This window comes from Castanea sativa, chromosome 10, assembly GCF_040712315.1.
Source record: "Castanea sativa cultivar Marrone di Chiusa Pesio chromosome 10, ASM4071231v1".
Taxonomy (NCBI): domain Eukaryota; kingdom Viridiplantae; phylum Streptophyta; class Magnoliopsida; order Fagales; family Fagaceae; genus Castanea; species Castanea sativa.
The window spans coordinates 30,633,005-30,660,387 of NC_134022.1; the positions used below are offsets into that span (position 1 = coordinate 30,633,005).

A 27,383-nucleotide genomic window follows, 5' to 3' on the forward strand; every position below is an offset into this window, starting at 1 on the left:
GATTAGCTAATAACTTAATGTAACGTTAATCCAAACTCATAGGCTCAAGTTTTTGAGTTAAGTGGTGTCCATGTCCATGCCTGATGTCCTTGTGTGCTTTATTAAGAGCACAATTGAAATCTCCCAACAAGTTCGCTCCCCAACACATGCGCGTGTGTATATATAAAAATGTATGAAGTTTATATATAGAAATGTATTAAGGAATTAATTAAAATTTTGTATGGATCAGATTAAAACCTCATAAATATTTAAGGGACTAATATAGATGTTTGGCAAAACAAAATTTTAATTTTGTTTTCAAATTTGACTTGAAAATGAACGTTTTGATAGTAGCTAAAGGGAGCGAGCTCGAAATCGAAGAAACTGAAGAATTAAATAAACCCTTCATTAGATATTTAGATTTGATGTGGGTTCAGGTAGGAATATCCATCTTTGGCATGTTATTTTTGTTGCATCAGTTAATACAATTATGTGGTTGTTTTCAATCGGAGAACCTAAGATACAAAACATGAAATTCTGGGGGAAAAAGTATAGCATTTAAAGTATTGTACTTAAATTTTGCCCATGTGTAACATGGAATACCAACCAACCAATTATTCTATTTACAATTTTTCACCAATCAACAGTGTCTAAATTTATTCCAAGTAAAAACCTTAACTCCTAAATGCATATTAACAAACATGGATCAAAACCATCACTGTTGATTACTCAATTTGTATTTCGTGCAAGTCCAGGTTATCCAGCTTTTGTGATCTCTTGTAGTTCTTTAACAAGAGAGAGCTGCAAACGACACTGACAGAAGAGCCTGCCATTGCAGCTCCAGCAATCCACGGTGGTAAACGAAATCCAGTTAATGGGAAAAGGGTCCCAGCAGCAATTGGAATGCCAAGCAGATTATATCCCAAAGCCCAAATGTAGTTTAGACGTATGCGTGAAAAGGTCTTCCTTGAAAGATCAATTGCAGTTATCACGTCCTCTAAGTTATTTTTCATGAGAACAATATCAGCTGCCTCAATAGCAATATCTGTGCCAGCACCAATGGCCATTCCAACATCTGCAGCAGCAAGTGCTGGTGAGTCATTGATGCCATCTCCTACCATTGCCAAAGTGTAGCCTGAAGCCTGTGAAGGAGAAAAAAGAACTTCTATGTTTTAAAGTCCTCAAGCATATGACAACACTTGGGCTTGGGGCAAGGCTATGATTGTGCCAATGATATTTAACATTTAATCTGCAAAAGTATATTAATGGAGGTAGAGGTATGGCATGTATCCATGCTTAAAACCAATCATGCACTAAGTGATGTTCTTTACGTACCTGAAAATCCTTCACTATCTTTGCTTTATCCTCTGGTTTGGCTTCTGCAATAACAGTTTCAATTCCAACTTCCTTGGCAATGGCATTGGCAGTTCCCCAATTATCACCTGTCACCAGTATGCTTCTAATTTTCATGGACTTTAGAATGGAAATGACATTTTTAGCACCTGGTTTAAGTGGGTCAGATATGGCCACAACTCCGGCGACTTCCATATCTATACATACTAGAATCCCAGTTTGAGCCATGCCTTCAGCTTGTGCAAGCATATGTTCAGCACCCACTGGAATGGCAATGTTCTGGTCCAACATCAAGCTCTTGTTGCCCACAATTATTTCCTTGTTCTCAACAATAGCTTTCACTCCATTGCCGGTAATGGAGACAAAGTCTTGTGCTTCTGGCCATACAGTTTTCTCTTCATCTTCTGTTAATTTCTTGGCATATTCCACAAGGGCCTTGGCTAATGGGTGCTCACTATTTACCTGAGACAGACATTTCAAGCCAACATTTACAATTCCAGAGTTGCATAATATCATTTTTGCTACAAAGATAAGGTCTCTAAAAGAAAAAGGCATTCCACAGGAAAAAAAAGAGGCGTACCTCAGTTGCAGCAATGAGCTTATAGAATTCTCGAAGTTCCATATTATTCAAAATTTGTGTGTTAACTACAATTGGTTTCCCAACTGTAAGAGTCCCAGTCTTGTCAAACATAATGCAGTTCACCTACAAGAATAAACAGATACAAAGGATGTAAACCTTAGAATGATAAGTGGAAGACATCAGTTTCTAAGGAATAGGAAAGATAATTTCCTAAAGTTTCTTCAAGTTAAGCAATTGGAAGTATCCTACAGAAGATTTGAAGTTCAAATAAATTCAGATAAATTCAGATTTAAGTTGATTGGCAGAATTAGTATTAAGCAATTCAATACTAAGTAACGTGGATAGAGCGCAATATCTGTCATTTTCATATAAATGAGCAAATTCGAAGATGAATTTCAAATTGCTACCTTATGTGTGCTTTCTAAAGCTTGACCACCTTTAATTAGTACCCCTTGAGATGCACCAACTCCAGTACCAACCATAACAGCAGTTGGGGTTGCTAGGCCTAGAGCACAAGGGCATGCTATGACCATGACAGAGATCCCAAACTGCAGTGCAAGCTCAAAGCTACTCATGGAAGATGGTATCCAATATTTTGGGTAGCTGTGGAAACTTCCAGCCAAAAACCAGGCAAGCCAAGTTGAAAATGAAAGCATAATGACCTGCAAAAGAACGTTAACCAAAACAAAACAATAGTAAGAACAAACTTTAACCAAAAAAAAAAAAAATCAGTAGAAGGATAGAGCATTTGTAATACATACTACAGGCACAAAATATTTGGAAATGTGGTCAGCAAACTTCTGGACTGGAGCTTTAGCCATCTGTGCTGACTCAACAAGTCGAACAATCTGTGAAAGGGAACTCTCAGATCCTACTTGAGTTGCTTTGATGTGCAACACCCCATTCTCATTCACAGTTCCTCCTATCACTTTGTCTCCGTTCCTTTTTGCCACTGCTTTTGCTTCTCCTGTTATCATGCTCTCATTTACATGGCTTTCCCCCCACAGAACATAACCATCTGCAGCAACTTTGGCCCCGGGGATAATTTTAATCACATCATTCTTTTGTACTAACCGGCTATCAATTTCTTGTTCACTTAGCACATTTCCTTCATGGTCCAGAGTTAACAATATTGCTGTTTCGGGCGCCAAGTCCATAAGCTTAGCAATGGCCTCTGATGTCTTCCCCTTTGCCAGAACTTCTAAATACTTTCCTAATAGAATAAATGAAATAAGCATTGAGCTAGTCTCAAAGAAATCTGTACCCTTGAAATCTCTAGAGTAAGCAGCCCTAAATAGTGAGTAGACAGAATAGAAGTAGGCTGAGTTTGTTCCCAAGGCAATAAGAACATCCATATTTGCAGAACCATGGCGCAAAGCTTTATAGGACCCTATGTAGAATCTCCTGCCTATGATGAATTGCACTGGAGTAGATAGCTCCCACCTCAAGAGCATACCAGCAGTCATCATGTTGTATAGTTTTTTATCTAATATAATCCTAATTCCAGGGATATACATGAAAACCATGGATGTTAAAAACACGGGAATTGTAAAAACCAAACTCCATGAAAAGAATCTATAATATTGCTTAATTTCTGCCTTTCTACGAGCTTCTCTTCCCTCTCTAGGATATATTGTTGCTTTAAAACGACCACTCCCAGTTGATTCAATGATGCTGATGAAAGTTCTTGGTCCTGCCATATCTGGTTCATAGGAAATGGAAACTTTGTTGCATTCAGGGTATATGACTATCTCTTGAACCCCTGGAATCACTTGGAGAGACTTTTCAATCATTTTCAAGGTGTGATCAGTGTCTATACCATCAACTTTAAGCTCTATCTTACTTATGTCTTCCCCAGTACTAATGATTATGGCTTCAAATCCAGTGTCCTCTATGACTTGCAATAGTGTATTGTAGCTAACAATCTTCGGATTGTGATGAACTTCTGCCTCTTCAGTTGCTAAGGCCACTTGAGCCTTTTGTACACCGAAAATTGCTTGCAGAGCTGATTCTATAGTGGAGGAGCAAGAAGTGCAAGTCATTCCATTTATGTGTATTTTGCATACTTGTGTGGATCTCTCATTTGTTTCATCTTTGATCACTGTGGTTTGAAATCCAACATTTTCTATTGTCTCACATATTGTTTCCTCCTATCAAATGATTACAAACAATGATAAAAGCTGAGAACCAAATTAATGCAACTTCAAAACAGCACTCTATTACTTTAAGCAATTGTTTGCAATCCAAAATTCCCAGCTAAATGTTACTGGTAAAGAATGGCTAGCATGCACATTGCTAAATTCCATGGATTATACATACTAGTCGATATACCACATAATGCATGGTGCATTTTGGAATATCTTATAAGAAATTATCTTGACTCTGTGTACAATATTTATTATGATTATTATGGTAATTAGGGAATCATATTCAATCATATTATTGATTAAAAAAAAAAAAACAATTATATTACATGTCATTAGAGAGAAAATAAAAATAAGTAAAATAAATAAATTAGAGTGTGAATTTGTTGCTTGAGTGAATTGAAAAATAATTTGTTATTGTCACTAACTTAAGTGTATCAATAATTATTTTTTACATTCTTGATACTGGAATTTGTTTCATTTATTGCAAAAGCAATTAAATTTGAGTAAAAATGACATATTTCAAATCAATTATTTTTTTCTATAAAAATAGCATTAAAATTTGATTTTAAATAATTAATGCACCACTTAATATAATTAAAAATACGATAATATTACATTAGGGAATTCACATATATTTAATTATTTTTCCTAATTTAAAATACACTTTTTTTAAAAATATTCTTGATTGCATGCATCATTAAATTTTCTTTTTTACTTTTGTTGCTTTTGATGCATCATTTTTTTTGTTATAATAATAATAATAATAATAAGGGTCGGGTTAATGTGTGCCCACACATTAAGCCATCCATTTTTAGAAACATTTTATGAGAAATTGAAAAAACTGTAAATTTTTTTCAATTTCCAATAAAACTTTTTCCAAAAATGATATACTATTGTGTGCTCTTAGGGCACATGTTAGTAAAATCCTATTAATAATAATTAGTGCACTTCTACAAATAATTAATATATGTATTTACTTCATTTCCACACATCAATAAGTTAATACTTTGACATAAAGATAAACTTTGCTAAGATGGAAAACTAATTGAAGAGAGTCATCTAGTCTATAACTACAAAGGTTATGCCATTTTGTAGTAGTATTTTAATTATGCAATGTATTATAAACCCAGTTTAAAACAATAGTATTACTATTTTTGTGTGTATTCTAATAAATATTACTGTTTACTAAAAAAAAAAGATGTTTATTCCACATTGATTGTGTGTGTCTAGTGTTTATTATTTATAACCCCAATCAATAACTACAAATGTTAGACTCTTTTGTAGTTGCACTTTGGTTATATAATGTATTATGAACCCGATTTAAAGCACTGGTATTATTATTTTTGTGTGTGTTCTAATAAGTATTACTGTTTATTAAAAAAAAAATTAAAATTATATCATATTTTATATATAAACTAGAATAGGAAGGGTATCGCATATAGAATTTTCTACTTGGATCCTCTTTCATTTTTTTTTTAAAAGTATAAAAGTAATGATTTTATAGTTAAAGCAAATAAATTTGGGTCTAAATTTGGGTCTCCAACTTAAAACAGCATGTCTCTGGTCTGATCCAGAAAAAGGAAAAGAAATAATGGTCAAAGAAAGTTAAAGCTAGCATAGGCCCTACTGAAGACCAAGTGAAAGATTTGTGTTGCTGCGTAGCTTGGACAGGGAAAGTAAAAACTAAAAACCTATAGGCTATAATGCTATATCTACTTTTGTTAAAGTTTTGCATAATTTAATATGATATTTTAATCGGAACGAAGTTTAGCAACAGTACTTAGGTGCTATTTCTTATGATCATCTTTTAAGATTCTATCATGTAGATTTTTCTCATAGATAAAAGTGTATTTTAGAAGTTAAGTAGTCACATGACAAAATCTTAAGAGCAGAACCTAAGGAACGACACATAAAATATTAATATAACATATAAAAACACACTTAGATCTAAACCTAATGAGTATATACTCAATTAAGTTATATTAACTACTCATTTTACTCATTATTATTCAATGTGGGATTTCACTTACACAAGCTTCTTTAAGTAATTAATATAACATATAGAGACACTTTAACCCAAAAGATTTAAGTCCAATGAGCATGTGCTTAATTATGTTATATTAACCACTCATTCTTCTCATCATTATTTAATGTAGGACTTCACTCACACATATATATCCAACAAAGTCTTGGAGACAAAAAATGAGTCTCATGAAAAATAGTGCTTTCTACATTACAAAATTGTTGAGTCCTTTTTAATGTTTGAAAACGATCTGGAAATTAATCAAATTAGAGTTTTGGATTGATTTCGATCGGGAGTCTAATTGCATCTTCGAATTGGGCTAAAGGAAATCTTGTTCTTTGACATGGTTATAAAGAAATGTTATTTTTGTTTATTTTTACTTTTTGTCATAGTTTTTAGTAAATAAATAAATTTAATGTTTTTTGTATCGGTAAGTAAGCTATAGAAAATTACGGGATAACAAACTACGCTTAATCTTACACACCCAATATTGAAATAACACTCACAAGTCACAACATGTGAACCAAGATGAACGGGTGTGTAAATAGTAAAATTTTAGTAATGTGATATGCAACCAAAAGATTCATGGTAAAATATGTTGTAAAAAAACACAAAACAGAAAAAACATAACAGACAAGCGAACATTACTTTACATTACATGAAATAAAAACAGACTTACATTGACCAAACTGGGGTTGTAGAGGACTTGTGCCCTATTATTGAGGACATCAACGACGGCCTCACGTATCCCAGGTAGCCGGTTGATGGCCTTTTCGACCGAACCGGCACACGCAGAGCATGTCATTCCGATGACTGAGAACAAGACCTTTAAAGCCTCGGACCCCTCCCCCTCCACCTTGTTTTCTTTTTGTGACATATATAAATGCTTCTTTCTTAATTGGGTGTGCTTAATAATATATATTCCTTTGTTGCAAATGCAACTCGATCAATGCTAGACCATGACCATGAAAAAAGCAACAGCAACAACAACAACAGAGAAATTGAAATTTCAGGTACTGCTAGAAATATAGATTAACAACTAGTTTAGAGCGAGGATATATGAGTGGTGTGGATGATATATTGGCATAAACGGACACACATTTTAATAGTCCATAGTGCTGGTGGGGGATCCGATCAAACATTTGCAGTAAAAAAGAAGAAAGAAGAGAGATGATTGAGCCCAATTTCTGGGTCCTACCATTACCTGAGATTAAGATTAGTAGCATATGTGTAGGTTTCCACTAACATATAAACGAACAATAATTTAAAGCATCTCAAAAGAACTGACGTTCCCATTTGGTGCTGCAAGTGCAACTCGTTATTATAGGCTTTCCCAAAAATAAAATCAGACATTCCAAATTGAACAAGATCAAGGGATGAGAATTAATGGTGGTAGAGGACTCGTAAGTATTACTCAAAACCCATTTCTTGGCGTACCTTTTTTTTTTTTTTTTTTTTTGCCTTACTCTTTCTTACTCATAAAGGTCGTTGTTGTCTTAAATTTAATCTCACATTGTTTGAATGATGCCATAAGCCACTAGCGTCTTAGCGCTATTCCAATCAGCAGTTAAAATGATTTGAGGAGACCATATATACATGCCACTTCTTTTTTCCACCAAGATCTATTAGAAAATAAGTTTATACTGTAGTGGATAGCGGCTGATAATATATATATATATATATATATATATATATATATATAAATGGAGGAGATATTTGAACCATGAATGTTATTGTAGGGATGAAGGGTCCATATAAGAATATTAGGCCGTGGGCTTTGCCCGAGGACATTAGATAACCCGAAGACAGATAAATGTTGACGAAGACAAGAACGTTGTTAAATCAAAGCAGAGGCCAGGTCATAGTAAATAAGTGATGCTATCCGAGTAGATACTCCTCCTCGGACGGTAGGTTAGAGGCTTGAAGTCTGACCACCCATCAAGCCCTAGGCAGTGGGCAACCATGCTTGGGAGGATAAGCTTCAGTGAGGGGTGAGTCACCATAGAGATGAGAAAGATCCGAACATAAAGATGCTACCATCGCATTGAATACTCTGCATCTAACCTCTTGGCCGCATTAATGTAGAAGTGATACCTGAACAGTAGTTTCCAACCTTACAGCTACCTACAGAGATTTCTGGAAGGTGCTGATGAGACAAGTATCAAGAAGATTGGCAATTTGATATACACGTGAAAGGCTGAGATGAAAGAAGAGAATGACATATAAAAGGGGAGAACCCCATGATAGAAGGGGGCATATGAGATTGAAAGAGAGAAAATAGCATTGTGTAAGGAAGAACTGGAACATTTGTATAAGTCCAAGAAAAACATATATATATATATAAGAACAGACCTTCCTCGGTCAAGTCCGAGGAACCTTTTTCCTTATCTAAACTGCTTGTCTTGTTTGTTTTGACATTAACTAGCCCATTGTCTAACTCATTGAATGTTCAATATCAGGCCCATTCTCTAACAAATTCATTATTTTGATTTCTTTGGGCCATTGTCTATACCATTTGGGCTGTGGTGCGAATTGTGACCTTACAATTGGTGCCGTTTGTGGGGAATTTTGAATTTTCTTGAGCTTTTTCCAACCATGGTGGGTTCAGGACCAAACTGGGAAGAATTTGTAGGATCCTAACGTCAAGATCATTTTGTTAATCTTGAGCAAAGAGATACTGTGAAGTTAGTGTGCACACAACTCATACCAGCAGGAGTCATTCTAGGAGTGGGAGCCATGTATCTCATGGAGAAGATACCAGACACATGCTGCTGGAGATTGATCATTTAAGAAGGAAGTTATGACATAGGCAAAGGAGAGGGACTCCCTCCAGCTCGGGGTCTCAGTCTAATGACGATGATAGTTATACACCCAGATCAAGGACGCCACCCAGTGACTCTTTATCTTGTGATGAAGATCGCCATCATGGGCAAAGGAGTAGAAGTCTGGCCTACAGGGGTTTGAGAAATGATGCTATGAGTAGGGCCTTGCGCCAAATTTCAAAATCATCGTTTATCCGGAGGATTCAAAAGGGAAAACTTCCTTGGCGATTTACCTAGCCAACATTTACCATGTATAATGGAAGATTGGATCCAGTGGCTCATGTTAGTCACTTTAACTAGAGAATGGCTGTCCACTCCCAGAACGAGGCCTTGATGTGTAAGGTATTCCCCTCCAGTTTGGGACCAGTGGTGATGAGGTTGTTTGATGGTTTGGAGGAGGGATCAATTGGCTCTTTTTGAGAGCTTACCAAAGCCTTTGGAGCCCGGTTTGTCACTTGCAGTAGGGTGTCTCGTCCCTTAGACTCTTTACTGTCTATGACTATACGAAAGGGGGAAACTCAGAAGACATACTCTGATAGATACTGGGAGATTTTTAATGAGATAGAGGGAAATTTTGATGATGATGAGGAAAAATACTTTCAAATGGGAGTTCAATTGCCTCCTTGGGAGAAGGGAGAGTTGGTGGATTTACTCAGAAAGAATGTAGATGTGTTTGCGTGGAGTGCTTATGAAGCTCCGGAGGTGGATCCAAATTTCATTTGTCATCATCTGAACGTTAATCCTTCTGTTGTCCCTAAAAAATAACCACCTCGGCGCTTTTCTAAAGAACATTTTGATGCTGTCAAGGAAGAGGTGGAAAAGCTTAAGCGAGTAGGGGCAATAAAAGAAGTTTTTTACTCGGAGTGATTGGCCAATACCGTGGTGGTAAAGAAGAAGAATGGGAAATGATGAGTATGTGTGGACTTTACAAATTTGAACAAAGCTTGCCCTAAGGACCCTTTCCCCATACCTTAGATAAACTAGTTGGAGGATGTGACAGTTGGACATTCTCGGATGAGCTTTCTGGATGCCTTCTAGGGATACTATCAGATACTATTGGCCCTAGTTGATCAGGAGAAGACCGCTTTTGTAATGTCCACTAGGAATTACCATTATAGGGTGATGTCATTTGGGCTGAAAAACGCTGAGTCTACTTACCAGAGGATGATGACTAGAATGTTCGAACACTAGCTTGGTAGGAATATTGAAGTCTACATAGATGACATGGAGGTGAAAAGCAAGGTAGAGGATGAACATGTGAATGACCTTGGAAGCATTTTTGAGGTGTTAAGAAAGCATAGGTTACGCCTTAATACTTCTAAATGCTCCTTTGGTGTTAGTTCAGGCAAGTTTTTAGGCTACATGGTCACCCACCGAAGGATTGAGGTTAACGTTGACCAGATTAGGGCAATCAACGATTTACAACCTCCTTAGAACCCCAAAGAAGTTCAGGAGTTGACAGGGATGACTACAACCTTGAATAGATTCATTTCTAGGTCTGTAAATAGGTGTAGACATTTCTTCTAGTTTTTGCACAAGTGGAAAGGATTTAAGTGGAACGAAAAATGTGCCCGAGCCTTTCAACAGTTAAAGGACTACTTGTCTAGGCCACCCATTGTGTCCCGACTCAAAGAGGAAGAAGTCTTGTTTGCCTACATTGTTGTGGCCTCCCATGCAGTTAGTTTGGTGTCGGTAAGGGTAGAGAGTGGAGTACAGCGGCCAGTCTATTATGTGAGCAAGTCATTACATGAGGCAGACGTCCGGTATTTACCTTTGGAGTAGGCCATTCTGGCCGTGGTGCATGCTACACAGAAACTTCCTTACTATTTTCAGGCTCACACAGTGATAGTTTTAACTCAACTCCCTTTGCAATCATTGCTTCGAAAAACTGATTATATGGGGAGAATTGCCTAGTGGAGGATGATTTTGGGGGCATTTGACATCAAGTATTTGCCTTGGACCTCCATTAAAGGGAAAGTCCTTGCAGATTTTGTGGCAAAGTTTACTTAATCTCCAGTGGGGATAGAGGATGAGGAGTATACTTTAGAAGGGAAGCTGGTTAATGCCATTTCTCTGAAAGGGCCTTCATCCTGGAAGCTGTATGTTGATGGGGTAGCTAACCAAAGGAGATCTGGAGTGGGGTTAGTTGTAACATCCCCGGACAAGATCACCATTGAGAAATCTATAAGGTTAGGCTTCTTGGCCACGAACAATGAAAGGCATTTCTGTCATATTTTTCTTTCTATTGTTATATACTGTGTTCTTATTTATCTAAGTATTAAACAGAACCTTGATTATGCCTGGTTCCTCGGACCACATGCCTTGGGTAAATTAATACTTCTTGTTCCTTTAAGTGTTAAACAGAACCTTGATCATGTCTAGTTTCTCGAACCATGTATCTCGGGTAAATTAATGCTTCTCTAGTTATCTGAGCGTTAAACAAAACCTCGGTTATGCCTGGTTCCTCGGACCACATGCCTTGGGTAAATTAATACCCGCCTATTAAGCTAAGTACTAAACAGAACCTCGGTCATGCCTGGTTCCTCGAACCACATACCTTGGGTAAATTAGCACTTGATCTATCTGCAATGGATAATCTAGACTCTTGTTCTAATAACTTGACTGAAGAAATGCCCATGAGTATCACTTAAAGCATTTGCAAGTATATCCATGAAACGTTCTTGGGTAATAAACCTAATTTCATGGGGCCGTGCTCCTCGGACTGAATGTCTTGGATAAATTAATGCTTCACATCTACTAGAAACCATTGATGGGGTTTTGAACCACATATAATCTTTTGAGCCATATATTTCAGGTACACAAAGTGTGTTTTTAAGTTAGATTGCAGAGTGTTAAGTGTCAGTTGCCTGGAAAGTTGATTTATTGCATTACCAATTGCATGAACTGTAATGGTTAGATTGCAAGTTGTATGGACAACTATAAAGGTTAAGGGCAAAGTTGTATTTTAATCAAAAGAGGTTACAAGTTATGCCTACATCAATTAAACAATGATCAGGGATAAAGTAATATTTTATTTCACGAAAACAAGACGAGGAATAATGGAACTTAACAATTCTTCATTAGATAAAGCCTTGAAAAGGCGAAGAAAGTACATGTTTAAAAGAAAAAACAAAAAATACATATAAAAGGAACACTTAAAAAGAAAAAACTACAAAGTCTAAATAAAATCCTAGGTGGTCTTCGGAGGAGGAGGATTGGCCTTCATTGTAGTCTGAGTAGGCACCTCTAGCACTTTTGTTTGAGCTGCAATCTTGCCCTTGAGGTCCTCCTTGGCCTAAGCTGCACCCTTACCCTTAAGGTTCTCCTTGGCAGTAAAAAGAAGTGTGGCCAGTACCAATACTTGGCTTTGGGATGCTCCCTTCTCCTTGGAGGGATCCTTGGGCGCATATGGAAGCTTAGCTAGATCCTTATCCTTCTCCACTGCACTAGTTTGGTCAGTTTCTTTAGGAGGAATGGTTGAAGTTGGGAGAGCACCGGTGGAGGCAACTTGGCTCGGCTTTGGAGCTTTGGGATCAACCTCAGCGTGGGAGCTTTAAGGGGCAGCTACTTTGAGGGTTGGGAGATAGAAGCCATTTTCTGCCTTCCTTAGTGTGGAAGAAGCATCCACCCCAGCTTGGTCTAATGTTTCATTCCACACTTGGAGGCAGTAGCCTCTGCAAACCCCAGTGACCTAAGCCCTAAGGATCTCTTCAGTTTCTATCATCCCAACATCATACCCCTCTTGCTCGGCCTTAGTAGTAGCTTTCTCAGCCTCCTTCAGCTTCTTCTTTAGAGCCCTTATCTACTCTCTGGCTATAGTAAGCTAATCCTCAGTTTGGCGCAGTTGTTGGCGTTGGCTCTTTGCTTGCCTTTCAGCCCCCTCCAAAGCTACCTCGACACTTTTCCTATCTCGGTTTGCCTTAGTCAGCTTGACGTTGAGGTCTTGAATCCTCTGCTTGGCCAGATTAAATGTGTCGACGGCAGCTATGCATCGCCCCTCATCCTCTTTCATGTGCTTGTGGGCATCATCTACCCACTCCTCGGTGAGATGTACCACCTGGATTGCCTTCAAAAAAGGAGAGAAAGAAGGAAAGTTAAATTCTTTAAGGGTAGAAACAGTATAAGTACTATGTAAAAAAGAAAAAAAAGAGAAAGAGATGAAAAAAGACTTATCAAGGCTAAGTCCCTTTTTAGGGTTAGAAATAGTTCATGTTTCTTAAATGTCCTCAGGTCGGCCATGTCCTGAGGTAGCAGAATTGGCTGCTCCAAGGCATTAGCTACATAGCCTGCCTTCCCCTTTTGAAAATCCCTAATGAAGGAGTCTAAGGGAAGAGGGGCTCCATTCAGTATCAATGGCGGATCCTAGACCTGGACCTTGGGATGATGGTCACGTCCTCTCTCTGCAAGTGCCCCTTCACTTGAGGATCTCATTTGTGCCCCTTTAGCTATTTTGGCCCCTTTCTGGGGCTCAGGTTCCTTAGAGGGGATGACCTCCCCTTCCTGTACCATATTCTTGCCTTTTCCATCCCATTTTCTTTTCTTGTCTGCATTTTCAAGTTGGGAAGTGTGGGTAAGAAGAGGAGTAGGGGGCCAAGTCTGGATAGCCATATCAGGGATCAACTTTCTTGCATGAATTTCGAGGAGGGCGAGTAGGTTTGACTTCGGCTTCCTCTGTAGCACCATTGTGGTAGGTATATAGGGGGTTTCCTAGACACTGTTGACTTGTGTGGGGGGAAGATGGCTGAAGGTAGCGCTTGAAGGCTCTAGAGATTGGGGCTGGTAAAAAATTTGGAAATCCTCCTCGGAATCGGATACCTCCATTACTTTGGCTGCTTCTTCAGGAATCAGATGGGAGGAATTTGCCTCTTCCTCGGCGCTGCGCTGGGAAAGTAATTCTACTAGATGAGTACCTTTAAGAGGAGGACCAGAAAGGAAATCGTGTACGGCGATATTGATTTGGTGCAGTCGAGGATCCTTCACCTTGATCATGTACTTGGGGGCTTGGAAACTGGTGGATATGGGTGTATAGCCGAGGATGACGTAAGCTGCTTGTAGTTATCCATTGATATGGACAAAAATTTCAGACTTTAGTATCCTCGTTAAGTCGGGCTCGTTGACGAGATTGAGGTTTGGAGCTTTAGAATACTTATCTGCAAATTCATCAAGAACAAAGATATGGTTAAAAATAGGACATCGTTAAATAATGAAAAACAAGTTTACAAATTAGGAAAGGAGAAGGGAAAGTAAAAAAAAAAAAAAAAAAAAACTGTCAATGAGAAAATGGGTAGTGTTAAAGAAGTAATCCTAAACCTAAGCACCCCACCTGGTGTCCCGTCTCGTGTTGGGCAATGAAGTCCATCATGCTAGTCTCCTGAGACTATTATGAAGTCTTTGTCCATACCTTTGTTAGTATCGGGAAGGCACGATATCAGCCTAACTTCGGGGACCTTAGTTTTCAGGTAATATCCTTGACCTTTGAGTTTTTGATAGTTTTAAACCCAATTAATGTCATGATGGGTGAGGTTCACACCCATCTTCTTGTTAAGGGCATTTACACTACCAAGTATCCTAAACACATTAGGGGCACACTGGGTCGGATAGAGTCTGTGGGCAATTAGATAATCTCTCGTCACTCTACCCATGGAAGTTCTCATTCCCCCCTCTATAAAAGCAATCATAGGGATTACTACCTCCCCTTCCGATCTTAAAGCATGCCATTCTCCTTGGCGGCAATACTGGATCGAAATCCCAGCCGGAATGTGGTAACGGGCCTTAAAGTTCTCTATGCCTTCCAAGGTGTCTACTAACTTAGCGAATCTACCCATTAGAAGCATGAGCAGGGAAGATTGAAAGGATAGGGTGAAAAATGAAGGGCCGAGGAAGAAAAGGTCCTAAGAACGAGAAGGTAGGCTAAAGGTTACTTACAGAAATGTAGAATAGCACCTCGGGCTGAGTCTTGGGAGTTGAAGATTCAGGTAATTTATATAAGGGTGGGAAAAGTAAGCGGGAGAATTCCTACTCAAATCCCCATAAAATCTCTTTATCGTAGGATCTTTATCACACCGTGGAACGTGGGGGATAGGGCATTGTGTGGAAGAAATGCTGAGGCGTCCCAGATACCGAAGCATTAGGAGTGTGCTCCTCTGCAGGTGAAAAGACGCCTACACGTGAGGAAATGACATGAGTGTGGGAGGTACAACTGCCAAATATCGAAATCCCACTTTTCCCCGAGGAGAGAGAGTAGAATTTCGAGGGGCTATTGTAGGGATGAATGACCCATATAAGGATATTGGGCCGTGGATCTCGCTTAAGGACATTAGATAACTCGAGGACAGATAAATGTTGACGAAGACAAGAAGGTTGTTAAATCAAAGCAGAGGTCAGGTCACAGTAAACAAGTGATGCTGTTCGAGTAGATACTTCTCCTCAGATGGTAGATTAGAGGCCTGAAGTCTGACCACCTATCAAGCCCTAGGAAGTGAGCAACCATGCTTGGGAGGATAAGCTTCAGTGAGGGGTGATTCACCATAGAGATGAGAAAGATCTGGCCATAAAGCTGTTATCACCGCATTGAATGCTCTGCATCTAACCTCCTGGTCGCATTAATGGGGAAGTGATACCTGAATAGTAATTTTTAGCCTTACAGCTACCCACAGAGATTTCAGGAAGGTGCTAATGCGATAAGTATCAAGAAGATTGGCAATTTGATATACACGTGGAAGGTTGAGATGAAAGAAGAGAAAGACATATAAAAGGGGAGAACCCCATGACAGAAGGGGGCATTTGAGATTGAAAGAGAGAAAATAACATTGTGTAAGGAAGAACTGGAACATTTGTATAAATCCAAGAAAAACACACACACACACACACACACACACACACACACACACACACACACACACACATATATATAAGAACATACCTTCCTCAGACTTGATCGAAAAACTTTTTTCCTTATCTAAATTACTTGTCTTGTTTGTTTTGACATTAACTAGCCCATTGTCTAACTCATTGAATGTTCAATACCAGGCCCACTCTCTAACAAATTCATTATTTTGGGCTCTTTGGGCCATTGTCTATACCATTTGGGATGTGACGCAATCGTGACCTTACAGTTATGATAAAAATATCAACAAAATTGTCATTTGATTGGTTTGACTAAATATTTTTAGGTGCTTGACTAAGTAAACTGTAAAAGTATTAAATTCTTTTTATTCAAGGACAACATTTAGTAAAATTATGAGTATATCTAATATATTACATCTTCTTCTCAGATAATGTGAGAAGAAAATGTTGTAGTCCTCACTTATGAAATTCATATTTATGTGAGAGAAATGTATAGTTGTACAAAATGATTTTTAAATATTAGATTCACTCTTTTTTTTTTGTGGAGAAAATTAGTTTCACTCTTTGTTAATGATGATTGTATCTCCCTGAATTATATTATAGATGGTGCCTAGTGTTTAATTGGAATGTGGTTAGATTTAGATAAGTCTATAATTTAATTTTTTTAAAGCCAAATTCTAAATTAATTAATCAAAAAAATACTATCCTTCTGGCTAACTTTGTTGAGCAAGGGATGAATTTAGTGGCTGAGGTTAGCTTTGGTGAAATTGTTGGGGGGTTTGAAGTTGTGCCTATGGAGATTGTATGTGTAAGTGGAAGTTGCGTCTATGTGTGTATAGAAAGTGATTTGGGGATTGATTTTTGTGGGTTGTGATATGGGGAGCTTTCACACACATATACACTTAGATTAGGCTAAAGTAGATTTTTTATCTGTATAAAAAAAAAAAATTGGGTATTGATAGAAAAGAATAAAGATATAATATTTCAATGAAACAAAGAAAATATTGAGAGTTTAGAGCATTCGCATTGATTTTTCATAATTCGTTTATTTTTCAAATTTGGGTGAGGAAAAGTCCCTTTTCGTCTCCAACAAGCTAACTTGTGCCCTAGAAAATTTATGATTTGCTACAGTAACCCAACACCCTTTTTCGGGCTTTTTGAGTACTGTAGCAAATCTAAATCCTTTCTCAGCAATTTTTTATTCCGCTCGTCATTGCCGCCACCTCCTCCCTGTCCCTCCCTCCATCACCACATTCACAGTTTCATGCATATCGCCACAGTTGGGTTTCGTTTTTCTCATGAGATTTGTTTGATTTTAATTTTTTGGCTAGTTTGGGTTGTATTATTGACAAAGGTTGGGTTGTATTTAAATTTTAAAATTGGTTAGTATTTAAAATAGGAAAAGGGGTTTTTAGCAAAAATTTAACTAGAACTTATCTGAGTTCATTTTCCTAAATTAAGAATTAAAAAAAAAAAATTACCTGAGTTCGTTGCAAAGTGCTCTTACTTTAAGCGTTTTGATGTGATAGCTAAAATAGAAAAGTGACATTTGAGCTCAACTATTAGGTATCTCATCAGCCCTCTTATAAAAAATGCCATTTTGACACACCAGAGACCTACTTTATTATTTTAACACACCATTTTACAATTCATCATTTATCACATCTTCTATTCTTTGATTCTAAACATTAAAATAATATATACAAATATTAAAATAACATTAAATAAACCTACCATATAAATGTATTTCCACTGTCACTTTTACCAACCCACTGCCACGCTGCCACCTCCACCACAGCCCACCACTGATACAAACCCACCACCACATCCCACCATTGTTACAAATCCATCACCACCAACCAAAATCAACCAATCAACAACAACCAAAATCAACTAACCACTATTATAAACATTTCCACAACCACCAAGAGAAAGAGAGAGAGAGAGAGAAAGAGAGATCAGTGAGGTGGAGAGAGAAGATGTCGGTGACTCCAGGCAAGATTGGCAGCTCCAGGCGAGGCGACTTCAGGTGAGATCAGCTTTAGTGGCTCGAGGTGGCTTTAGGCGAGATCGACTTCAGGTGGCGTTAGGCGAGATTGGTTTCAGCAGCGGCTTAAGGATGAGAGAGGAAGAGGGAGCTGTGGAGGATGATCCAGACAAATATGGCAACGAGATCAGAGGTGATATCGGCAGCTTCGACGAGATCGACGGCTTTGGTGAGATTGATGAGAGAGAAGAAATGGTGGGCAGAGAGAAGAAGTTCCAGATGAGAGAAAACAAAGAGAGAGAGAGAGTCTAAGTGAATGAGAGAGAAACGGTGAATAAAAAAATAATAAAACCATATGCCATATCTGTCCGCACTGTGCCAAAGATGAGAGTGTACTGTAACATGTCTCAAAATTTTGACACATTTAACACACCTCATGATGCTCTGTTTTTGGTGTTTGGTGTGCCGAATGCCAAATATATTTGGCATTTGACACACCTGATGAGAATGCTCTAATTGATCAAATACTCTAATAGCTTCATATCATATCTTATTTTTTACTTTTTAAGGCATGTCGTTTGCTGTAATTCAATGACTATAATATGTTGGACATGATAGCTAAAATTTGGCTAAACTTTTATAATTCAAATACTCCAATAGCTTCTATTCCTTTTCGGGTATTGTTATTTGGTGCAATTCAATAATCTCTCTTTCCCACGCTTTTATTTTTTCTGAGTTGTTTATCATTGTGCTTTTCATTTGTACCACACACATCAGATTTGCAATATCTTATAGTGCTGCATTTCCTAGAAATTGAAATCCTTTTCGCATCCATCAGCCAATTCAATTGCGTTTCCAGTTTCCCTACAATAATAGTTCATTATATATTGGTTGTTTCGAAACAAACAATGACTACAATTTTTCATTAAAAATTAATATAGTTAAATATTTTGAAAATCTAATAGTTTGATTGCATATTCTTTATGTTCTTATCATACATATCAAATTTTGTCTCAATTAAATGTTATATACTATGTGATCCATAAACTTATTTTTTATACATAATTTTAGACTACAAAAATTTAAAATTTAAACATTTGATTAATGACATAGCTATTAATTTTTGATTTTTTGAAAATTTTGCAAGTATGAAAGATATAAGAAGAAAATATTATCTAATGGTGAATTTGTCAGAATTTACATTCAATAAAAAGATATTAAGTGCAGTTGTAGCTATTAGCTAGAATTAAGTTTATAACCAAACTTTATCTCTGTCAAAATATATAATTATAAAATAAGGCTCAAGTGATAATATAACGATAATGAAGAGTCAATACCGTACCTGAGGCTGTTTTGGTTTAGTTAGAGAAAAAAAATGTTTCGATACTGGTTAATATCGATGTACTGTTTTGGAATTACCGCTAAATATATATCTATATATATTCTCTTAAAAATATAAAATGATTTTAAAGTCTGACCAATAATAATAATTCCTTTATATATTAATTATTATGGTTGTAGTATAACTTTTTTTTCTTTTTAAGAAGAGTTGTAGTTTAATATATGTGCTTACTAAATGCATTAATGAAAAAATAAAAGAAATAAAAATCAATGTTCAAAAGTTAAAGGACACGTGGGTGCTTGGAGATAAATTTGAAAACTTTTGACTCATTTAATGACTTTAGTATTCATCTGGGAGTGGGACACTAGCGTACAAAACAAGATCTAGCAATAGGCGTTCAAAATTAGAAATTCCAAAGAACAGAGAAGTGGAAAAGTCGAAGAACGGAGAAGTGAAAAGGTGAGGAAAACTGATGATTTTTGGCTTTTGTTTTTTTTTTGGGTACCGGCCTGGTTTAGATTTACCGGCCGAAATATCCAATTTTTGCCGGCAAGGCCAAAACAGTCCGGTATGGGCTGGTACTTAGAGCGGTACGAATCACGCTTACTATATACCTATTGAAAAAGAAAGAAATTTTAATGATTGAAATGGTGGAAGCAAGGACCAAAACTGGAACATAAAAAAAAAAAAATATATATATATATATATATTAGTTATTACCAATTTTAATTGTAATTGTATCACTTCAGTAGCATAATAAATAAATATTTAAATTACTTTTTTATGATTGATAATAAATCAACAGATAAAGATTATTTAGTAAAATTTGTAATACATATAACATCACCTAACACAAAAGGTGATAATTTCTTGATAACAGCACAACAACTAGTCGAAGACAACAATAAAATTTCGTCTTTTGGGAGGTCAAAGTATGAATAAAAGTTAAGGAATCCATTAAAAAGTGGTCTTCCATTTAACCACAAAAACTAGTTTTAACAATATTGATGGTTGAAAAACTCAAATATTGAAGTTGGTTTTCCCATTTTCTATAAATCAAACAAAATTCAGATTTAGTATGTTGTTATATATCTAATATTCTTGTAACTAAAAAACTAGTACCAAGTAAAAAAAATTAGAAAAGCACAAACACAAACAAAACTTTTGAAACTACTCAGTTTCAGTAGCTCAACATCATGCTCAATAATGTGTCTAATATTCTACAATCATGTTGTTAAGTTAAAAATATAAATAAATAAACCAAACAAATTGTTTAGATGTAACCAAAAAAAAACTCGATGCCAGTTAAAATAAACCAAATAAATTACTTGTAAAACACAAATTATTCGAATATGAAAAAGAAAAAAAGTAAAACAATTTGATAATTAATTCGATGCCAGTTGTGGGGGGTAAAAAGATCCTGATGGGAACATGGGCCTTTTGGGCCGTGTTAAGGAGGGCCGACCTGACCCTGGGTTTGGAAGTTGTTAATACTATGGGTCGGCCCATGCGCCGAGGGTCCGAGGACCCAGCCGAGGGTGAACTTACCCTCGGACTGACACCAGAGAACCCGGGACTTCATGGTACAGGTTAGGGAATGACGCGGTCAAGACCAATGGTTAAAAGGGGTGAACCCTTGAATGCCCCAGAAGCACCAGTGTTGAAGAAATGTCAAAGACAAAGGCTGCTACCTCCACATTAAAGACCCTGCACCTACCACCCTGGCCGCATTAATGGGGAGGTGACACTTGAACAGTGGAAGGGAAACTTCTAGTTACTGTTCAAAGGCACTAAGAAAAGAAATATCTATACTAAGGGAGGAGTTGGGGGCAACACGTGTATAAAGTATTAAGAAGAAGAGTATTTAAGGGAGGACCTAGAACAGAAATGAGGACGGAACTTTTTGTAACCTAAAAAGAAAAAAAGACAAAGAGAGAGAGATAATATAAGAACAGCTCTCGGCTTACGTCCGAGGAGACCTATTTACATTACTCTTTGCTGTTTCCTAATACTGGCAATCTTTAGTTTGTCATTTAATCTTCACTCACTTCTAACCTGGGTTTCAAGCCCACTCTCTACAAATTTTCATTGTTTAAGGCTCATTGGGCCTGAGCCCATAACTGTTCTTGGGTCCAGGTGCAATTGTGCACTTACACCAGTAATACTCAAGATTTGTTACCTAAATAGGTTTTTGTTTTAGGAGGGATCACCAGCCACACGAATGGAGTAAATAACTTTTTTTTTTTTTTTTTGAACTTTAGTTAGGTAAGCCAACTTGAAAATTCGAGAGTCACATATAATTCTTTTTTTTTCTTCCCTAAAATTGTAAACCACAAATATATATAAATTAAAAAATTTAGAGGAGGCTCCCTGTGGCTAAAGATGACAGCAATGATGTAAAAACGCTATTCTGGAAGTAGTAGCTAGTAACACACAAAAATAATAATGTGGTGTTTATAATATAATATTGATAATGGAAATGGTAGTAACTTACGTGTTGTACCTTATAACTAAATACTGGGTTTCATTAGCTCAATTGTTAAAGCTTTTGATGGTTAAATAAAATATCTGAATTTTAATTCTCTTTTATATAAAAAATCGACTGGTATCTTGGTCTAATAATAACTATTATCAAAAGCGAACACCATAAGTTCAAATTCTCTAAAAAAAAATTATAACCAAATAATCCATAGTGCTGCATACTCCCAAAATTTCTTTATTATTCCTTTCTTAATTTCACCTTTGTTTTTTTGTTTTTTTGTTTTTTTTTTTTTTTATAGTCATAATTGTCCTTACGTAGTATGTTTTCCATTTTGACGATTTCTTTTTTCCCTAAATGCAAACCGATTCAATATTTTAAGTTATCCTTCTATAATCTTCTCCCAAAAAAAAAAAAAAAAAAAATCTCAAAAAAATCCTTTTATATAATTTTTTTTTTTTAAGTTATCCTACTTTAGTTAGGATGGTGTGAGTGCGTATTATTTTTTTTCATTTCCATTTTCTGATAAAGATTATGTAGAAGTACTTAAATCAAATGATGTCTTTTTTATTATTATTAATTTTTTTTTGAGAAACAAACACACACACACACACAAGGGAGAGGAAAATGAGTTTTAACACAAAGGCACACCACAACTCTACTCAAAAGTCATGGTAACTTTTAAGGGAGGGTGGGGCAAGTTATACTACATACAACACACTCTCTTTAGCAATGTGGGACAACTACACATTCTTTTTTGAGAAACAAACACACACACACACAAGGGAGAGGGAAAGCGGTTCTAATACAAAGACACACCACAACTTCACTCAAAAGCCATAGTAACTTTTAAGGGAGGGTGATATGTCTTTTTTTAAAATAAGTGTGATATGAGATATTTGTCTGCGAATTGCTTATTTTTGGTAAGACTAAAATGTAAAATTGACCCTCTAACTTTCACCTTTTGTCATTTCAATATTTCAAGTTTCAATTTTGTCAAATTTTGTCAATTCCATCCTCCGTTAAGACTTTGTTAATTGTTGCCGTCTACTAACCAAAACGATACCGTTTTGGACTAATTTTTTTTATTTAATTTCTTGATTAAAAAAACTGAAAATGTCAATTAAAAAAAAACTTAGGGGATTGCCAACTGAAAAACAATACAAAAAACCCCACCCCCACCCATACCCACCAATACGATACTTAGCCTCAAATCATGAAAACTGATTTCTTTGAGAAAAAAATTAAGGGACTGAGGGAGAAACCGAGAAAGAAAGAGGGAGAAAGAGAAAGTCAGCGATCGAGATAGGGAGAGGGAGAAGAGGTCAGAAGCCATGGAAGGAACAATGTGATGTGATTGAAGGACTTCTTAAAGATGAAGAGCATGTAAAGGGTCTTCTTCGTCGTTGCTTGTTCTTACTTTTGTGCTTGGGTTTCTCATTCTGTTCACTATCTTTTCTTTGATTATGTTGGGTGCTAGTAAGCCCATGATGCCAAAGATCACAATCAAGGTATTATTAAAGACAACATTTTTATGGTTCTTCTAGGCAAATTGTGAAATGAGTTTTGATTAAATTTGATTAATTTTGTGTGTTTGTTTTGCTTCTCACTTCTCAGAGTATAACGTTTGTGCAGTTTAAGATTCCTTTCAGTTGGCAGGGAATGACATCGTTCCCCTAAGTTTTTTTTTTTCTTTTTGATTAACGCTTTCAGCTTTTTTTTTAATTAAGAATTAAAAAAAAAAAAAGTCTAAAACGGTGTCGTTTTGGTTAGTAGACGACAGCAGTTAACAGAGTCCTAATGGAGGACTGGATTGACATAATTTGAAACTTAGAGGACTAAAATGACAAAATTGAAATTTAGAGTACTAAAATGACAAAAGGTGAAAGTTAGAGGGTTAATTTTGCATTTTAGCCTTTTGGTAATTTATATGTATGGTATCTTATCAAAGGATAGCTTTTGCCACTTTTAAATTAACATTTTTACAAAAAATTAGAAATTAGTTTATTTAAAAAAAAATTAAAAGCTGAATTATTTCCTAAAAGGTTGAGACAAAAAAAAAAAAAAAAAAATTCAACAATTCCCAAACGCACACATAATTAAACATTAAACAAAAAATTTAGGTGACATATATCACAAGATAAAATTATCATTTTTTTAGAATAAAATTATCTCAATATTTTCAAGAATGTATTTGGATGAACTTATTTTATGAGAAATGTTATATCTACAACATTTTCACAACAAATCATAAGTGACAGATTGTTACTAGTTGTTATTGTTAGAGAAAAAAATTAATCTCAGTGGTAACTACTAACCACCTATGATTTGTTATGAAAATATTGTGGATGTTGCACTTCTCTATTTTTATTGACTCATTTTTTATAAAATACAATTACAGTTATAACTAATTAAATATTTTTTAAAAGCTTTACAAAAGCCAGTACCTGGCAGCACAAAAAAAAAAAAAAAAATTGAGATCTGAAACTATATGTTTATTTAAAGGGAAAAGAACAGTCGACTTTTTGAAAATTTTTATATTTTCCATGAAAGTAGTATTAATTTTTTTATTTTTTATTTTTTTATTATAATGATCTATTAATAAATGCTCTAAAGACACCCTTTAACAGTAGGGGTGTCAATTCGGGTTAGCGTGTCGGGTTTGTGTTGTGTCGAGGTAGGGGTATTCAACTAAATATCTCAACCCTAACCCGATTCATTTAATAATCGTATCATGATTCTTCAATCCTAACCCGACCTGTTAATAAGGCGGGTTGACTTAATCCAACCCATTTGACACGCTTAATAAACGAGTCGTGTTGGGTTGACACGAATGTAACACAACCCATTTCAACTTGCATAATATTTAATGTAACATCCATCGAGAAATAATTTTTTTTATTTTTTTATTTTTTTACATCCCAAAAGCATTGCATACACTTTAAGTCTTCAACCCACATTCAAAATAATATAGTTCAACAAAAATATAACATATATCTAAAAATAAGTTCTTTACACTCTAAAAGAAGTGCATACACTTCAATCAAAATTCAAAATAACATAGTTCAATTATGTCTCTTGTAAGTTTTTGTAATTACTCACTTTTCTTTTTAAATTTAAAATATATGTTGGATATAAAAGGTATTTGACAAATCTAAAATATAATGAATATTATTTGTTATACGAGTTAAACGGGTTGTGTTAAGTGGGTCATTTTAAGTTGACATAAATAAATTGACGTGTCAAACGTGTCTATTGCGGGTTATGCGGGTTGACCCACTTATGACACATTTCTTATCGTGTTGTTTTCGGGATGACCTGTTTATGACCCAAACCCATTAAGGCACACGCACAACCTTAACTTGTTTCGTGTCGTGTTTGCGGGTTGGGTCGAACATTGACACCCCTACTTAATAGGACACTTATTTAGATAATAAGATTTAAGTGATAATGATAATAATATGCTATTTGGTCTTATAAAAAGATTGTGTGAACAGTAATGGCGAATCTATGATCTTGTCGTTAGCTTCACAATTTAAATAAATAGAGTAGGACAAGGAGAGCTACCGTAAAATGTTGAATCTTTGTAAGCATCATTTGGCTTCGAATTCATTTTAGTCAAGCACAGTGGCAAAACAAGCAGTATGGATTGGAATGGTACCAAAATCCATTTTGGTCAATATAAGCTGGATGCCGTGAATTTGAGTTGTGTCTCAGATTCTCTTTATTTATGAATGATACCAGCATTAGATCCTTGGCTTTTAACAATTAGCAAATCCAATATTTGTGATTAAAGAAAAAAAAAAATCAAATCCAATATTTGATTGGACAATTTTTGCTTACAAATTTTTTTTTTTTTTTGAGAAACTTGTTGGTGCAAACTTGGTTGTAGTCAATGACTACAACTTTCACAAAAAAAAAAAAAAAAAACATTATTACATATTTTGAAAATATAACGATAAAATTACATTTTTTTTAATGTTGTTTTACATGATTTAGGGCACAAGATGTAATTTGAATTCAATATTCCATTAAATTATTTTTTACACATAATTTTAGATAATAAAAACTTGAAATTTAAATACTTAATTGATAACATAGTTATTGATCTTTGAACTTTTGAAAATTTTGCAAGTATGAAGAGTACTATAAGAAAAAAATATAATCCAATGATGGATTATAAAAATTTCACATCCAATAAAAAGAAATTGGATGAAGTTATAGCCATACGGCCAATTTTGTAGCAAAAAATTAATCCTATTTGAAACAAAGAGTAAAATGACTCAAATACATTTTCACCCCTTATCTAAGGAGAAGTTGCATCATGTAAGTTGAAATTGATCCTGTAAAAAAAATGTAAGTTAAAATTGATCCAATAAAATAATGAAAGTTAAGATTAATATTTAATTATCTAGTGATACTGTGATAGTCACAACTCAACAAAGAAAATATTAGTTAAAAAAAATTACAAAATTTCAACCTAACACTCCTCTATTTAAATTTTTTTTTTCTTTATTTAAATATTTTTTCTTTATTTGTTAGAGAGAAAGAGTTATTATTTTAACTAATCGCTAACCCGTACGATGCATGGGAAAGTTCCAAAAATAAAATATATATGATACATCCTAAACATTTAAAAAAAAAATATTTCAATAGAGAGGAGAAAATATATGAACTTTATTGATAATAATCCAAGTGTACAATACAGAGGAGAAAGATGGCTTTCCTCAACCCAAGCTGAGGGCACCCTTAACTCCTTAGCATTATTAGTCAACACGTACGCTGACTTATTACACAGTCTAGAAACTGTCCTATAGGATATATGTCTTGCTTACTACAACATAAATATGTTCTAACACATCAGAAATTTCCTTCAAGCATTGTCTTTGTAACCCAATTGATTCCAACAACTGTGAGTTGGCACACTTTGCAATCAAATCCCTAATCCACAGTTTGTGACAAGAGTGTGATACTCCCAACAAGAGTGTGTCAGTTATCCACAATGGGTTTCCTTGGAATGGAATTAATTTAGTATGGACTATAATAGGAGAACCATGACTATCTCTAAAAATAATGCCCAAACATGTATAATTGGTGGCTTTGAAAAAAAGGCCAGTGCCATGTCCAGTTTGAGATGAGGAGAAATAGGAGCAGTAGTTGTTGGCTCACTTTTTTTTTTAACCTAAATAATTAATGGTCCTAAATTGAAAATTTCATATTTAATAATAAAATATAAATAAAAACCCAAATTGTATAGAAAGTATTCCTAATGTTTGACAATTGAGGGGAAAAAAGGCACATGATTAACTACAACTGAGAAACTTTAACTTATGATTTACTTGGCTGATATGTTCAGAAAATTTTCCAGGCTCTTTGCATTGAGATAGCATCCATGAGTTTTAGAGCAAACACCGTCTAAAACCTCACTTGCAATGTTCTATTAAGCAACAAAAGAAGGATTAATGGAAAAAAAAAATAGATTTGTTAATTTGATGGACCTCACCCAACTTACAAAAGCCAGCAAACTTTCAAAAGCTCATCAATATAAAAAAAAAAAAAAAAAAAAAAAAATTTGCACTGACGGTTGATGTGGAGATTTTGACCCCTTAACACAGTATGATTAACCTAGTATTATACTAAGTTGATTAACAAGTTTGTTAATTAATACTAGGTTGAATCACAATATGTAAACAAATATTATGTGGAAATATAAAGAACACAAAGATCTGATGACCCAAAAAAACCAAACCGGTAAAAAACCTGAGGATTTAACCTAGCTATCCTCAAAGTAAAACAGATCCACTATGAAAGAATTGAAGTTTATA

General features: G+C 35.5%; 1 protein-coding gene across 1 annotated transcript; it reads right to left on the minus strand.

The window, feature by feature from the left end:
* Positions 1–523: 523 nt before the first annotated feature.
* LOC142612981 (putative copper-transporting ATPase HMA5) lies at positions 524–7,247 on the minus strand. Its single transcript, XM_075785159.1, has 6 exons — positions 6,762–7,247; positions 2,674–4,062; positions 2,320–2,574; positions 1,913–2,035; positions 1,315–1,794; positions 524–1,121 (listed from the first exon to the last, which is right to left on the minus strand). Exons 1-6 carry the CDS (start codon positions 6,957–6,959, stop codon positions 705–707), a joined length of 2,862 nt encoding a protein of 953 aa, XP_075641274.1. The 5' UTR covers positions 6,960–7,247; the 3' UTR covers positions 524–704.
* Between the last annotated feature and the right edge of the window lie 20,136 nt (positions 7,248–27,383).

Coding starts and splice junctions, on each gene's coding strand:
- LOC142612981 (XM_075785159.1), bottom strand. CDS start 6,959: ATGTCACAAAAAGAAAACAAGGTGGAGGGGGAGGGGTCCGAGGCTTTA. Junction 4,063..6,761: donor ACAACCCCAGTTTGGTCAAT/GTAAGTCTGTTT, acceptor ATCATTTGATAG/GAGGAAACAATATGTGAGAC. Junction 1,795..1,912: donor AGCTCATTGCTGCAACTGAG/GTACGCCTCTTT, acceptor TGTCTGTCTCAG/GTAAATAGTGAGCACCCATT.